We start from the raw sequence: 13,742 nt of genomic DNA on the forward strand, positions 1-13,742 counted from the left end.
CATGGATGAGTAGTTGAGGGAGCTAAGAACATTTGGAGAAACGTGCAAGTTGGGAAAAACTAATCATCTCTTGACTCTTATCTTGTAAACCTTTCGGACAGGAATGGCCTCTCACTTTAGAGTAAATAAGGGGTGACTTGATAGCTACATCATCAATAAAAATAAACTCCAGTTTACCTGTAGTCTAAAACATCTCCAAAGATTACACAACAATTGTTATTTCAAATTATTTTTAAACCTTTCCTTCAAAACTATGATAACTGAGCTGCTCTTTGCGCAATTTCATTACACAATATCACTCCCATTGTCAACAGAAATAATAACAAGGAGCAAAAAATTAAAGAAAAGCAGGATCACTGTGACAATACTGAATGACAGAGAACTTTAGATAGAGATTATAGTTGCAATATCAGGCAATCAGATTGCCTGTGTTCAGCAAGTTGTTCAAGCTTAATTTTTCTTCTGAGTAAATATGGTGTGTTCTGTTTGCATGGGGTTGTTTGCTTTGGGTGTGTGCAGTGGGTGGAACGGGACATTTTAATGCGGTTGGGAAAATGGTGATGGCAGACGTCGTGTTCCCAAATCCTTTGTACTTTCTATTTCAGGGAAATAAAGGGTTATCCTTTAAAAAAAACTTAAACCACTGTGTGGCCACAGAGTCTGGTACTGCAGTGTGCATGTGTACACGTGACCTCTTTCAGTGATGTAAGGGACAGGCTTGCAGTCTCAAAGTCAGTTCATCACAAAGGTGATTTTGTTTCATAAATGTTTGTTGTTTGTTTGTTTCATAAATGCTTGGTTTTATACCCCTGTGACCATGTAAACTCATACAATGTGACATGAAGTACCAAAAGATATACAGCTTCTTCGCTAAAAGCCAGAAATGTCAACCTGCTTGTCATGGTCCTGATTGTTACCCAGTGTTTTGTGTTTAAGTTCTACTTCCTGATTATTAGTTACTCATGGTTTTGTTCTCTTGATGTTATTTGTTGTTCTGCCTTCTAGTTTAAGTCACTGTCTTCCTTGTGTTCCATGTGTCATATTCCTTCAGTCTGTCTCTCAGTGTCTTTGTGAATTGTCTTTTGTTTCCAGTTTTATTTTGATAGTCCCAGTCCTACGTGCAGTGAGTCTAGTTTTGCCTCCCCTTTTCTCATTAGTTCTAATTTCTCCCAGGTGTGTTTCCATCCTGTCTCCAGTTCCCTGATTATTTACCAGTGTGTATTTAAGCCCTGTGTTTGCTCTGTGTGGTGTTGTACCCTCTCTTTGTGCTGTGGTTCTCTTGTCATGTTTTAAGCCTGTGTTGCCTTGTGTTTAGTTTCCAGTGCCAGTTTAGCTTAGATTGCTGTGATTCCTAAAATCAGACCAAGAGTAAAGTTTATAAAGAGAATATTACAGGTAATTTTTTTTTAAAAAAAAACAGCCAAATCCTGGAATATAAAGCCATTAAAATTTGCCTAATATAAACACGTTTCACACATATGAAGCCATTCATAGATCACTCCTAAAAATTATTTTGCTTGGTTTGCTCCTCTGATGCTGTGACAAGGCCACTTCTCCAGAATTGCAAACCATTCAATGGAGAATTTGCTGGTGACTGGTGTTTACACCCTGGCACAGTGGTAGCACAAAGCTCTGTATCTGTGAGGTCACAGCGATATGATGAAATTAAACAAACATCAAGATTAACAAATATGTTTGTTGAAAATGTAAGAGAGGCTGAAAAGAACACATCAAAGTACGGAGTAAAAGAAGTATCCTTGCTTTCCAGACTTCCTTTGTTTGACATTGTGTTTCCTTGTGTGGATTTGTACCCTAATATTTGCACTCAGTTTTAGTTCGTGTGTGTGTCTTTGGTTAAATGCATGTAGGTACAACAGCAGTCTTCACATGTTAAGGCCTGCATCAGCAATGAGCACATCTATATAGTCTTCATAGCTGCTGTTGATATCCCAGGATAGGGATACCATATCATTTGCACAGATAATAACTTGTTTGCACGCATAATAAATGGTGTTGGTGGTGGTTGTGCAAGAGGTCGTTGGTTTTGAGGAAAATTAGGAGTGGGTATTCAAGCTAGTGTGCAAATCACTTCTACCTGCTCCGGATATCAACAGCAACTTTCTGCCTATGCAAATAAGAAACCTGTTTATTTAAAAAAAAAAAAAAAAAAAAACCTTCAGGGTGTGCAACTTGGCTTCACTCTCTGGTATCTGCATTACTTTCAACACCTTCTGTAACATATCTAACTCCACACATCTAAACTCAAGTTGCTAGAATGATTTTTTTTCTATTTCTTCTAATCAACATGAATTAACAGATTTATCTGAGTAATGACACAGTGTTTAAGATCTGCTGTTCTGTTGCGTAACACAAAATATGTCACCATGTGATCTGTGTCAGTGGTGGGAGGGGACTATTCATACATAGTGCAAAATACACAGAAGAAACAGACTTCAGTTCAGTAGAAGAGACCACATGTAAGTAGATACTGAATCAGTCTGTATTATATTTGTCATTGTCCTGGGTCTTAGTCCCAGCATTTTTTGTTGTTGTTATGGACTCATGGTTCTTTTTCTTTAATCTCAGGAATAATTTCACTTGATACTTTGCATTATTTTACCCAGAGTTCAGTATTTCATAGGGGTTCTGAGGTTTGTTATCTATATTTATAGTCTCCGGCTTCTTGTTTAATTTTGTTGGTTCTCTTTTGTTTCCTAGTCTTGTTTCTGTGTTTTGTCCTTAGTGTCTCTTTTGTTAAGCCTATCGTGTCTCTGTGGTTTGCCTTCTGTGTGTGTGAAGCGCATGTATTTTAGTCCAGGTAAATCTCAGACATTTCCTGTCTTATTTTGGTGATGTTTTGTCTCTTGTAGTCTCTTGTAGTATGTCTGTGAATGTTCTCAGTCATCCAGGTCAGGCTTGTCTAAGAAGTTTGGAAAGAAAAGCATCTGGACTTCTTTAAATTGCTTGAAGACGTTTCACCTCTCATCCGAGAAGCTTCTTCAGTTCCTGGGTCAAATGGTGGAGAGTCCCAGATTTAAACCCTATTGGAGTGTCCCCTAAGATGGACATGGACCCCCTATTGATCCTCTACCTAATCACATGAGCCAAGGTGTGAAAACAGGTGTTGGTCACAATCAGCCAAGGTTTGGGGTGAGCTCATTGTGAAACCTAGCCCCACCCTATCATGTGATTTCCTGAGGTCAGAAGGCCCTATGATGTGTGTGGGTGTTGAGGTGTCTGGGAAGGGATCTCAAAACTGGATTATACAGGGAGTGCAGAATTATTAGGCAAGTTGTATTTTTGAGGAATAATTTTATTATTGAACAACAACCATGTTCTCAATGAACCCAAAAAACTCATTAATATCAAAGCTGAATGTTTTTGGAAGTAGTTTTTAGTTTGTTTTTAGTTTTAGCTATTTTAGGGGGATATCTGTGTGTGCAGGTGACTATTACTGTGCATAACTATTAGGCAACTTAACAAAAAACAAATATATACCCATTTCAATTATTTATTTTTACCAGTGAAACCAATATAACATCTCCACATTCACAAATATACATTTCTGACATTCAAAAACAAAACAAAAACAAATCAGCAACCAATATAGCCACCTTTCTTTGCAAGGACACTCAAAAGCCTGCCATCCATGGATTCTGTCAGTGTTTTGATCTGTTCACCATCAACATTGCGTGCAGCAGCAACCACAGCCTCCCAGACACTGTTCAGAGAGGTGTACTGTTTTCCCTCCTTGTAAATCTCACATTTGATGATGGACCACAGGTTCTCAATGGGGTTCAGATCAGGTGAACAAGGAGGCCATGTCATTAGTTTTTCTTCTTTTATACCCTTTCTTGCCAGCCACGCTGTGGAGTACTTGGACGCGTGTGATGGAGCATTGTCCTGCATGAAAATCATGTTTTTCTTGAAGGATGCAGACTTCTTCCTGTACCACTGCTTGAAGAAGGTGTCTTCCAGAAACTGGCAGTAGGACTGGGAGTTGAGCTTGACTCCATCCTCAACCCGAAAAGGCCCCACAAGCTCATCTTTGATGATACCAGCCCAAACCAGTACTCCACCTCCACCTTGCTGGCGTCTGAGCCGGACTGGAGCTCTCTGCCCTTTACCAATCCAGCCACGGGCCCATCCACCTGGCCCATCAAGACTCACTCTCATTTCATCAGTCCATAAAACCTTAGAAAAATCAGTCTTGAGATATTTCTTGGCCCAGTCTTGACGTTTCAGCTTGTGTGTCTTGTTCAGTGGTGGTCGTCTTTCAGCCTTTCTTACCTTGGCCATGTCTCTGAGTATTGCACACCTTGTGCTTTTGGGCACTCCAGTGATGTTGCAGCTCTGAAATATGGCCAAACTGGTGGCAAGTGGCATCTTGGCAGCTGCACGCTTGACTTTTCTCAGTTCATGGGCAGTTATTTTGTGCCTTGGTTTTTCCACACGCTTCTTGCGACCCTGTTGACTATTTTGAATGAAACGCTTGATTATTCGATGATCACGCTTCAGAAGCTTTGCAATTTTGAGACTGCTGCATCCCTCTGCAAGATATCTCACTATTTTTGACTTTTCTGAGCCTGTCAAGTCCTTCTTTTGACCCATTTTGCCAAAGGAAAGGAAGTTGCCTAATAATTATGCACACCTGATATAGGGTGTTGATGTCATTAGACCACACCCCTTCTCATTACAGAGATGCACATCACCTAATATGCTTAATTGGTAGTAGGCTTTCGAGCCTATACAGCTTGGAGTAAGACAACATGCATGAAGAGGATGATGTGGACAAAATACTCATTTGCCTAATAATTCTGCACTCCCTGTAGATGGCAGATAGTTGGTGTTGTAAGCCACTGCCTCTGTTCACTATTTGAACTCTCCCATAGGGCTTAAATCTGGGAGTCTCTGGGACTCTCCACTATTTAACCTTAGACCTGAAGAAGCTTCTCGGATGAGAGGTGAAACGTCTTCAAGCGAAGTCCAGACGCTTTTCTTTCCAAGCTCCTTAGTCTTGTGTAGTCTGTTTTCCTCGAAGATTCAGATCTCCTTGTTTGTTTGTTTTTTGTTTGTTTTGTTTTTATCTGAATTATTTTGCACTTAGTTCAAGTTAATAAGGTCACTTTTTAGTTTACCACTCCATCTTCCAAATGCTGCGTTTGGGTCCAACTCCTGCCTAGTGATGTGCAAATAAAACAATGAACCTCTTTTGAACCACTTCCTGTTGAAAATTGGTTCATTCATTCAAAGCTTTGTTCAGTGACATCTAGTAATGAAATAGGAGTCAGCACATAAAGTCTCAATTTCCATTTGCTGATTGTATCGAAGTATTTATATCATTCATTGTGTGAATGATATAAATACAATTTTGTAACAATGAATTAATTGGTCAGTTGAATCTGTAAACTTATGTAATGTAGCGGGTAGATGAAGGTGTCCTAGGGGAAACAGGATGTGTTGGGATGGTAGGGTGTGTTTCAGTAACTAGGGTGGGGTGTGATCGTGTACATGGGACATGTGATTTTCCACACCGAAGCAACCATTGAAATAGTGGTTCAAGGAAAATGTAACTTTGAGTTTGAAGCTTGTGTGGGAGCATCAGTGTCATACGGCCAACACTACTCCTGCCTGCCTGTCAGTCTTGACAATGTCCTTCCTATTGTTTATTTTTATTCCTGTTGACTATTAAGTAAGAAATGAAGGTTAGAGTAGTTCAGTTGGTTTTGCTTCCTTGTATGAAGAAAAAAGTATGCTGGTGGTAAAGCATCAGGTCTTTGGTCTCTATAGTTTTAGTGCCAATGACAAAAATGCATGCTTTTGTCAACGTGTTGATGACAGCAAAGGTGAGTGGAGAGATTAAACAAGATATCACAAATACTTTTTATATAAATGACATCTGGAGACTAAAACATTTTGAAACAGTGCCTGTAGCACATTATGTGTATGTAAACTATCAACGCTGAAATTAATAAGATTTAATGGGATCTTTTAGAATATGTTTTTGTGAAAATGTCAATATGTTTGCTACAACAGTTACCTGCTAATTTCACATTTTTTGCCCCTTAAAAAACTTTGGCTCTGTAAAAATCATATTATTCCACTATGACAGAAGAAATCAAATGAAAAATAAAACTTAAACCTTTGTATCAGTGTAAACACAGTTCACTAAACTGGAAACTTTAGATATTTAGATGAACTCTACAGAGTGACATGAAGTCGCAAAAGTTGCAAGAGTTCAATCCAGCTAAAAGACAAAAACATTTACCTCCTCTTGTCACATGAAAAAGGTTATTGAGATAAATAGAAACTTAAACCTCTGACACTTCAGAACCACACAGGAAAGTAAATGATCTTATTTAGTGAATAATACTTTAAATGTGAATAAATCAGTTATTGCTGATTGTCCCCACAGCAAATTCCATGGAGACATCTGGATTTGTCCAGGACAAACTAACTGAATGGGGATTCAGTGAGTTCATGCAGAGATTTAAAGGTATGAGTTTATTATTATTCTTTAATGGGAATTGTTGTATCTGTAATGGCACTAGAACAGCATCGTAATTTACTGATTTAGAAGTCAGTCTGGATATTCCTGTGATTTATGACTTGTAATAGAAAACAAAGTCTTTCATATTCAAAGTTGATGAATATTAATGTTTTGCAGTGTTAGCTTCATCTGACTTTTGAATATTTTATTTTGTTCTTGGCATTATTTCAGATGAAGGCATTGACAAGGAGACGTTTCTAAACCTTGGAGATTCAATCCGAATTAATTTACTGTTTCCTAAAATTGGACCAAGAGTAAAGTTTAGAAAGAGACTGAAAGATTACTTACAGATAAGGCAGCCATTTTTTATTCTATATCAGCAGGTCTATTGTTTCATTAATGTGTGATGTGTTTGTTTTGATTCTGTAGATGGAGACATGTCATTTTGTCCAGGAAAAATTAACTGAATGGCATCTCAGTGAGCTGATTCACAGATTTGAAGGTATTTTATTATAGTTTGGTTTTGGTCCTTCATAAATTACTGCTGTACTGTAATGCCATATTGATATTTTTTTTGTCTAATTTCAATTTGAATACTTCATTTTGTTGCAGAGGAGGGTATTGACAAAGAAGCTTTCCTAAGTCTCGAGTCAGGCAGAATCAATACTTTGATTCCAAAAATTGGACCAAGAGTAAAGTTTAAAAGGAGACTCAGAGAATACTTACAGGTAATGTTTTATTAAATGTTACAAATAAAATCCTGGAACATAAAGCCATAAAAGTTTAAATATACTGAGGGTTGTCAAAGGAGCTTGCAAAGAAAAGCGTCTGGACTTCTTTAAGTTACTTGAAGACGTTTCACCTCTCATCCGAGAAGCGTCTTCAGTTCTAAGGTCAAATGGTGGAGAGTCCCAGATATAAACCTAGTGGGAGTATCCCCCCACAGAGGGACAAAAGGACCCCCTGATGATCCTCTAATCGCCTGAGCCAAGGTGTGAAACTGGGTGTGGGTCCCAATCAGCCAGAGTTTCGGGTGTGTTCATTGTGAAACCTGGCCCCACCTTATCATGCGAATTCCTGAGGTCAGATGGCCCAGGATGTGAGTGGGCGTTAAGGCGTCTGGGAAGGGATCTCAAAACTGGACTCGCAATACTCGAGTACAAGATAATGTATTTAATGTAACATTTACTGTGCATGTAATGCATTTCACACTGGCAGGTATCAATATAAAAAAAACTGATCGCACTTCTTTTATTATACGAAATACATCTTAAATTTATACCTCACCACTGCAGGACTTGAATAGAACAAATGATGATTCTGCTGACATGATGGAAACAAGCGCAGAGCAAGAGGACAGTCCAGAAATGGTATGATCTCATTGTGCCTGAACGTGGTCCATTATTGAGTTATTAATCTTTGATCATTTTTGTTATTAATGTCATCATGTTATTATATAAAAATTTATGTTGTCAGCATTAATCTCCTTAAGTAAAGTAAGTAAGTAAAATTTTATTTAAATAGTACCTTTCAAGATAAAATCACAAAGTGCTTCACACAAGCAGAAATGGACATACAACCTCAAACAAACAAAAGCAACCAAAAGCAAGTTTAAACAGATACATTTTTAACTGCTTTTTAAAAGAAATGACTGAGTCCACAGATCTCTAACTCAAAGGGAGCGAGTTCCAGAGTCTGGGAGCCATTGATACAAACGCTCTGTCACTGTTTGTTTTTAACCTTGTATGCTGGACAACCAGCAAGCCCTGGTCCCTGGTCACAAGACCTCAGGGACCTGCTGGGGCGATAAGACAGAAGAAGATCACTGATGTAAGTTGGAGCTACACCGTGCAGGGCCCTATAGGTCATGATTATAATCTTAAAATGAACCCTGAACTTGACATGATGTCAGACTTAAAATGACATTGACGCCATAGCCGCATTAACGCAGCAAATCTACGTCAGCTGGTTACCGTGGATCTCCCCATGCGTGGAGCTGGACGCCGCTAAACAATAACAAGCTAACTGCTTATGCCATTAAGTTAAAATGACATTATGGCGTTAACGTCATTTTAAAGAGATTAATGCTGACAGCACTAATAAAAATACATTTTGATGGATTCAAGGACTCATATCTTTAGAGTAAAACAGGTGTCAATATGAGCAAAGTGAACCAGGTTAGCTGTTTACCTAAGTCCTCTGCAGAATTCTCCAACACAGCTCAACTGTTTTTCACAAACTGTGAGTAAACAACATGAAGGACTGTGCCTTGTCTGGATAATTATTTGGTATTTGTTTTCACGCAGGAGCCAAACATTTTTCCTCAACATTTGGAATCTGCTTCAGCAACTGACACAACAGATGGCAAAGACACGGTAAGAAAGGAAGTCAGAAAAAATATTTTTAAACTGGTTGAAGATCCAGTGATTTACAATGATTTTATCTGAAGACAAACATTTTGTCTCCATAATGCTGCAATAAGAGGAGCAATAAATAATGAAGCTAACAAATGCAAACTGCTTCAAATTTGTTTAATATACATATCTGAAATGCACCTTCATCACGTGAATATGAAATATTAAGAGTATAGGAAGGTCTGGCTGATGTTTTGGCCTTGTTTTAGATGCAGGACCACAACATTTTTCCATTTCAGTTGGAGTCTGCTTCAGCAGTTGACAGAGGCAGTGACACGGTAAGAAGGAATATTGATGTTTCTCCTCAAGTCATTTTGTTATGCCAATATTATTTGTGTATATAAAACACATGTTTGTTTGTCTTTTCAGAGTAACGAACCAATTTGCTCCTGGGCAACAGTGACACAAGAACAAAGTCCAACCACATTTACAATGTTTTACTGTCAAGAGTGTAAAAACTTCATGGGAAACAATCCTGATTCTTGTTGTTCTCACTGTGCCTCAGTGTTCAACAAAGCAAGCAGCATTCAAAATGGAAACTTCTTTCTGTACTCATCCCTGAAAGACCTTCTGAAAGGTATCCTTCAGAACCACAGCACTGAGTTGTTACCTAAAACAGTTAAAGATGAGCATGATAACATCAAAGATGTGATGGATGGGATGATGTACCAGAATCTCCTCAGAGAGGGTAAACTAGCTGCAGATGACCTTACACTGACATGGAATTTTGATGAAGTACCAATTTTTAGCACCACCAGATACTCAATTTGGCCCCTTCAGTTTGTTATTAATGAACTTCCTTACACACAAAGACAGGAAAATATGATAGTTGCTGGATTTTGGCTTGGCCAAGGAAAACCGCATATGAACACATTTCTGAAACCATTTGTGGATGAATGTTGTGATTTAGCCCAAAATCCATTTCAGTGGAGAGACAGCTGAGGCACTCTTCATTCATCAAAAGCCTTCTGCTTGGTTTGCTCCTCTGACGCTGTGGCGAGGCCACTTCTCCGGAATTGCAAACAATTCAATGGAGAATATGGTTGTGACTGGTGTTTACACCCTGGCACAGTGGTAACAAAAGGCTCTGGATCTGTGAGGTCATACCGATATGATGAAACTAAACAAGCATCAAGATCAAAAAATATGTTTGTTGAAAATGCAAGAGAGGCTGAAAGCTCCCATGAAAACACCTCAGAGTATGGAGTAAAAGGAATGTCCTTACTTTCCAGACTTCCTCTGTTTGACATTGTGTTTGGATTTGTACCCGAATATATGCACTCAGTTTTAGTTGGTGTGACTAAGCAACTTATTGGATTGTGGCTGAACTCAGAGAACTCCAAGAAAGACTGGTATGTAGGTCAACAGATTTCACAAATGGACTCTTATCTCCGAATGTTAAAGCCTCCATCAGAAATGAGCAGATCTCTACAGTCACTGAAGGGTCGGGACACTTGGAAAGCATCTGAGTGGCGAGCTTTCCTTTTATTTTATGCTGTTAGTGTCCTACCAGGCATCCTTCAGCCTTCATTTCTCCAACATTTTTTTTGTTTGTCGATCAGCATTCACATTCTGCTACAAGAATCAGTCTCCCAAAATGACCTTCAGCTGGCCCATGAGAACTTGGTACTCTTTGTTAGAAACATGGAAGAACTTTATGGAGAAGAAAACGTATCATTCAACTGCCATCAGTTGATCCACTTAGCTGACTGTGTGCGTAACTGGGGGCCTCTCTGGGCAACATCAGCATTCAGTTTTGAGAAGAACAGCGCAAATTTAAGGGCACTGCTTAGCAACATAAACTACAATCCTAAAAAAGTTCAAGACAAGTTTCTCCGTTGGCAGTGCCTGCCGAGTCACCTTCGCTCCCTTGTTTCTAACAGAAATTCTCCATTAGCCAGAATTTCACCAGTAAATGAAACCACTGATTGTTACAATCTGCTTGGAAATTCACGGCATCTAGATATCACAGGATCCATGAAACTAGCAATAGAAGAGCTCTTAAATCGACCTGTTTCATTCAGATCAGTGGAAGCCTTTGATAGCTTCATCAACAGAAATACTGTTTACTCTGTAAACCATGAAGAGACAGACAGAACAGACTGTGTCATAAAACTCAAGAATGGCTGCTATGGAGAAATACTGTTCATCGTCAGGTTTAAAGAGAACTGTGTTTGCACATCCAACTGTGTGTGCTCGGCTATTTCAGTCATTGTGGTCCAGCTGTTTTATATCAAACGTGATGCAGAGGAGAGCAGGATGATTCCTGACAGTGCATCAAGGACTATCCTTGTGAAAGTGGAAAGGACAACTCAGCTCAAAGCCTTCTTCTTGAGGGATGTTAGGTGTAAATGCATGTATGTGAATGGTTGGCTGGTGCCTTTACCAAACTCATATGAAAGATATTAAAGTTCCAGCACAGCTAAGGTGCTTTCTCTGTCTTGTATATCATGGCACATGGCTGTTTTTACTACAGTAAAAATCTTGGAAAAATGAACGATGATGAAGTTCTTTCAAAGGAGTTTGGAGTAATTTTGTTCATATGTGTGCGAGATCTGTGGCTTACGTTTTCTTTTGATGTGACAGTGTGGACATAATGTAGCCAGTGTAATGTAGGATTATATCACTCAGTACTGTATGTGTATTATCTGTATATGGAGGAAATTATGGAGTGATTTGTAAACAGCCAAAAGCTTGCCTTTCCCAACTTTGTATTCACTACGTATTTATCATACATGTCAGTTTACCTCTATTCAAAATGAAACGCAAATTATTGTGACACATAAACATTTTGTGAATTAACGCTAAAAATCCGGGGTGAGTGGATCAATGTGGTTTACTGCATCCTGATACAGATTGCTATTACTGAGATAACAGATCATAAAGCTTCATATTACCTCATATTATTGTGTAATGGCTGATGAGACTTATTCTGTTTAATGTTGCAATGTGTGCAAGTCTGTTGAATATAATACAGATTGATTTGCTCAAGAATGTTTGTATCCTGCTACATAAAAATGATTATAATTAAAGTCTTATTACTTTAAATGTGCCTGAAAAATCTGTTTGGCCTCCTTCTTCACTCTGGATTTTTGCTGCTATTCAGAGTCAATTCAAATTATAGTGTCGCTCCTAAAAAAAAAAAAAAAAAAAAAAAAAAAAGGATGTGTAAATACAGTAAATGATTTTTAGAGATTTTTGAAAAATAAACATGACCATTGTTCATATGTGGCTTTATTACCTTATCATAGGCCAAAATTAAATATCTAAGTAGGATCCTTGTTTAATACCATGTTAAACATGTTTACTGAACCATCAGTGAGGCAAACAACAGAAAAGAAGCTCGTATATAGACTTATGCCATAAGTTGACCTAAAACTAAAAAGAAAAAACAATCTGACATTTCAAATTAAATCAAACATCGTTTAAAAGACACACATAGCAGTGTGGGAGAAAAAACTCAACACTGAATGCTACAACTGCACAAATATGAAATCAGCGTGGTGTTGCAGTGAACGCATAAATTCACACAATATTACAGAAATACTTTTTATATAAATGTCTTATATTGTTTCTTGGTCTCATCAATTTCTTATTCTTCAGTCATTTCTGAAACAAAGTCCACACTGAATGCCTGCTGTGCATCTGTGGTTGTGTGAAGCTACATTAATGTAACAGCATGCCAGAGTGTAAACAGAGATCCTTGTTTATACGTCGAAACAAGGTTGTGCCTGAAAATTGCTACTTTTATGTGACATTTTATGTGAATATGTGACAAATGATCTTAGAATTATAATTAATTATAGAGAAAACTGTTTAAACCTTGGTGGGCAATGCGCTGAGAAAGAATGATTATCTACAAAATGACTTCAGGAAATGGTTGTGTTATAAAGTTGTTTTACAATCTGGACCAGTACAGACTTGCCCCTGACGGTTAAACTGTCCTAGGGCACAAACCGTTTGTCCTTGGCTTGGCTTCAAGACTCTAGGAAAGGAATGCTGAATGTATGTAAATAACTTCTGGAGAATATAATCCAGAAATTGCATAAAGGGAAACACAAAATGAATTAAAAAGTAATAACATCCCACAGCTGTGTTTCACACCTGTTGGTAGTGGGGCTTTTTGGCTTCCACTGCGTCTTCCTAGTCTGTGCTGGAGATTCACCAACCCTAGAGAAGTCCAAATACACCACTGATCACTGGATCTCAACAGCATTAATGCAAAACGTGTTTCCATTTCTTGTCTTACTTCTTTTTCCTGTCCAGAGACCGATGTGTGGCAGCAGAAAGAGCCACTCTCTCTTTGGGGCACTTAGCTTTCTCCTGCAGGAGTGAATGTAGTTTATAGTTCATGAAAAAATAATCAGAATACTGAAGATGTCAGAGACCGTATCTTTTTTTCCTTTTCATAAGGCATTTAAACCAAATACTAAAACACTTTGGTATGACACAGAGAACTGAAAACTCAGCATAGATAAAGAAGGAAACAATGTACAAATTTGTAACTTTAGCCCAAAAGGTTGATTGTGTTCATCTGGGCGTCGTGTTTTCAGTGGGACAAACGTTTTGTCACTCATCCAAGTGACTTCTTCAGTCTCAACTGACTGCAGGTTTTCCCAAACAGTACATTTGGGATTTACTTACCTTGATGATTAAGCATGCATCAGGTAATTAAAGCCCTTGCAGAAAAATACAATGAATAAATCATATACCTTTAAATATTGTATTTTCACCACAACTAAATTATCTGACTGTCTGTGTAAAACTGGATGTAAAGCTATAAGCAGTTGTTATTAAATATATGCATGCTAAAACATGACAGATAACAAAGCCACAGT

At 38.2% G+C, this 13,742-nt stretch overlaps 2 protein-coding genes across 3 annotated transcripts; both read left to right on the forward strand.

Moving 5' to 3' along the window:
* The first annotated feature begins 39 nt into the window (after window positions 1–39).
* Window positions 40–9,847, forward strand: LOC146388590 (uncharacterized). Of its 2 annotated transcripts, XM_084925993.1 has the most exons (9): window positions 40–3,109; window positions 6,416–6,496; window positions 6,722–6,804; window positions 6,920–6,992; window positions 7,103–7,218; window positions 7,786–7,860; window positions 8,797–8,865; window positions 9,114–9,182; window positions 9,274–9,847. In XM_084925993.1, exons 1-9 carry the CDS (start codon window positions 3,100–3,102, stop codon window positions 9,844–9,846), a joined length of 1,149 nt encoding a protein of 382 aa, XP_084782119.1. In that variant the 5' UTR covers window positions 40–3,099; the 3' UTR covers window position 9,847. The 2 variants fall into 2 exon arrangements, with proteins under 2 accessions (XP_084782119.1, XP_084782120.1); XM_084925994.1 differs by lacking the exons at window positions 40–3,109; window positions 6,722–6,804 and having other exon boundaries at window positions 4,828–6,496.
* A 203-nt stretch (window positions 9,848–10,050) lies between these two features.
* Window positions 10,051–13,465, forward strand: LOC146388591 (uncharacterized). The gene has a single exon (XM_084925991.1). It carries the CDS (start codon window positions 10,051–10,053, stop codon window positions 11,311–11,313), a length of 1,263 nt encoding a protein of 420 aa, XP_084782117.1. The 3' UTR covers window positions 11,314–13,465.
* Window positions 13,466–13,742: the final 277 nt, after the last annotated feature.

The sequence above is a fragment of the Perissodus microlepis genome, chromosome 4, assembly GCF_051167445.1.
Source record: "Perissodus microlepis isolate ML-2025 ecotype Zambia chromosome 4, ASM5116744v1, whole genome shotgun sequence".
In the NCBI taxonomy this organism is placed as follows: domain Eukaryota; kingdom Metazoa; phylum Chordata; class Actinopteri; order Cichliformes; family Cichlidae; genus Perissodus; species Perissodus microlepis.

What these genes read in the sequence shown, in the direction of transcription:
- LOC146388590 (XM_084925993.1), top strand. An exon ending in GCTGATTCACAGATTTGAAG is followed by an intron (nt 6,993 to 7,102) that starts GTATTTTATTAT and finishes ATTTTGTTGCAG; the next exon opens with AGGAGGGTATTGACAAAGAA. An exon ending in AAGAGGACAGTCCAGAAATG is followed by an intron (nt 7,861 to 8,796) that starts GTATGATCTCAT and finishes GTTTTCACGCAG; the next exon opens with GAGCCAAACATTTTTCCTCA.
- LOC146388591 (XM_084925991.1), top strand. Translation starts at nt 10,051, where the DNA reads ATGTTTGTTGAAAATGCAAGAGAGGCTGAAAGCTCCCATGAAAACACC.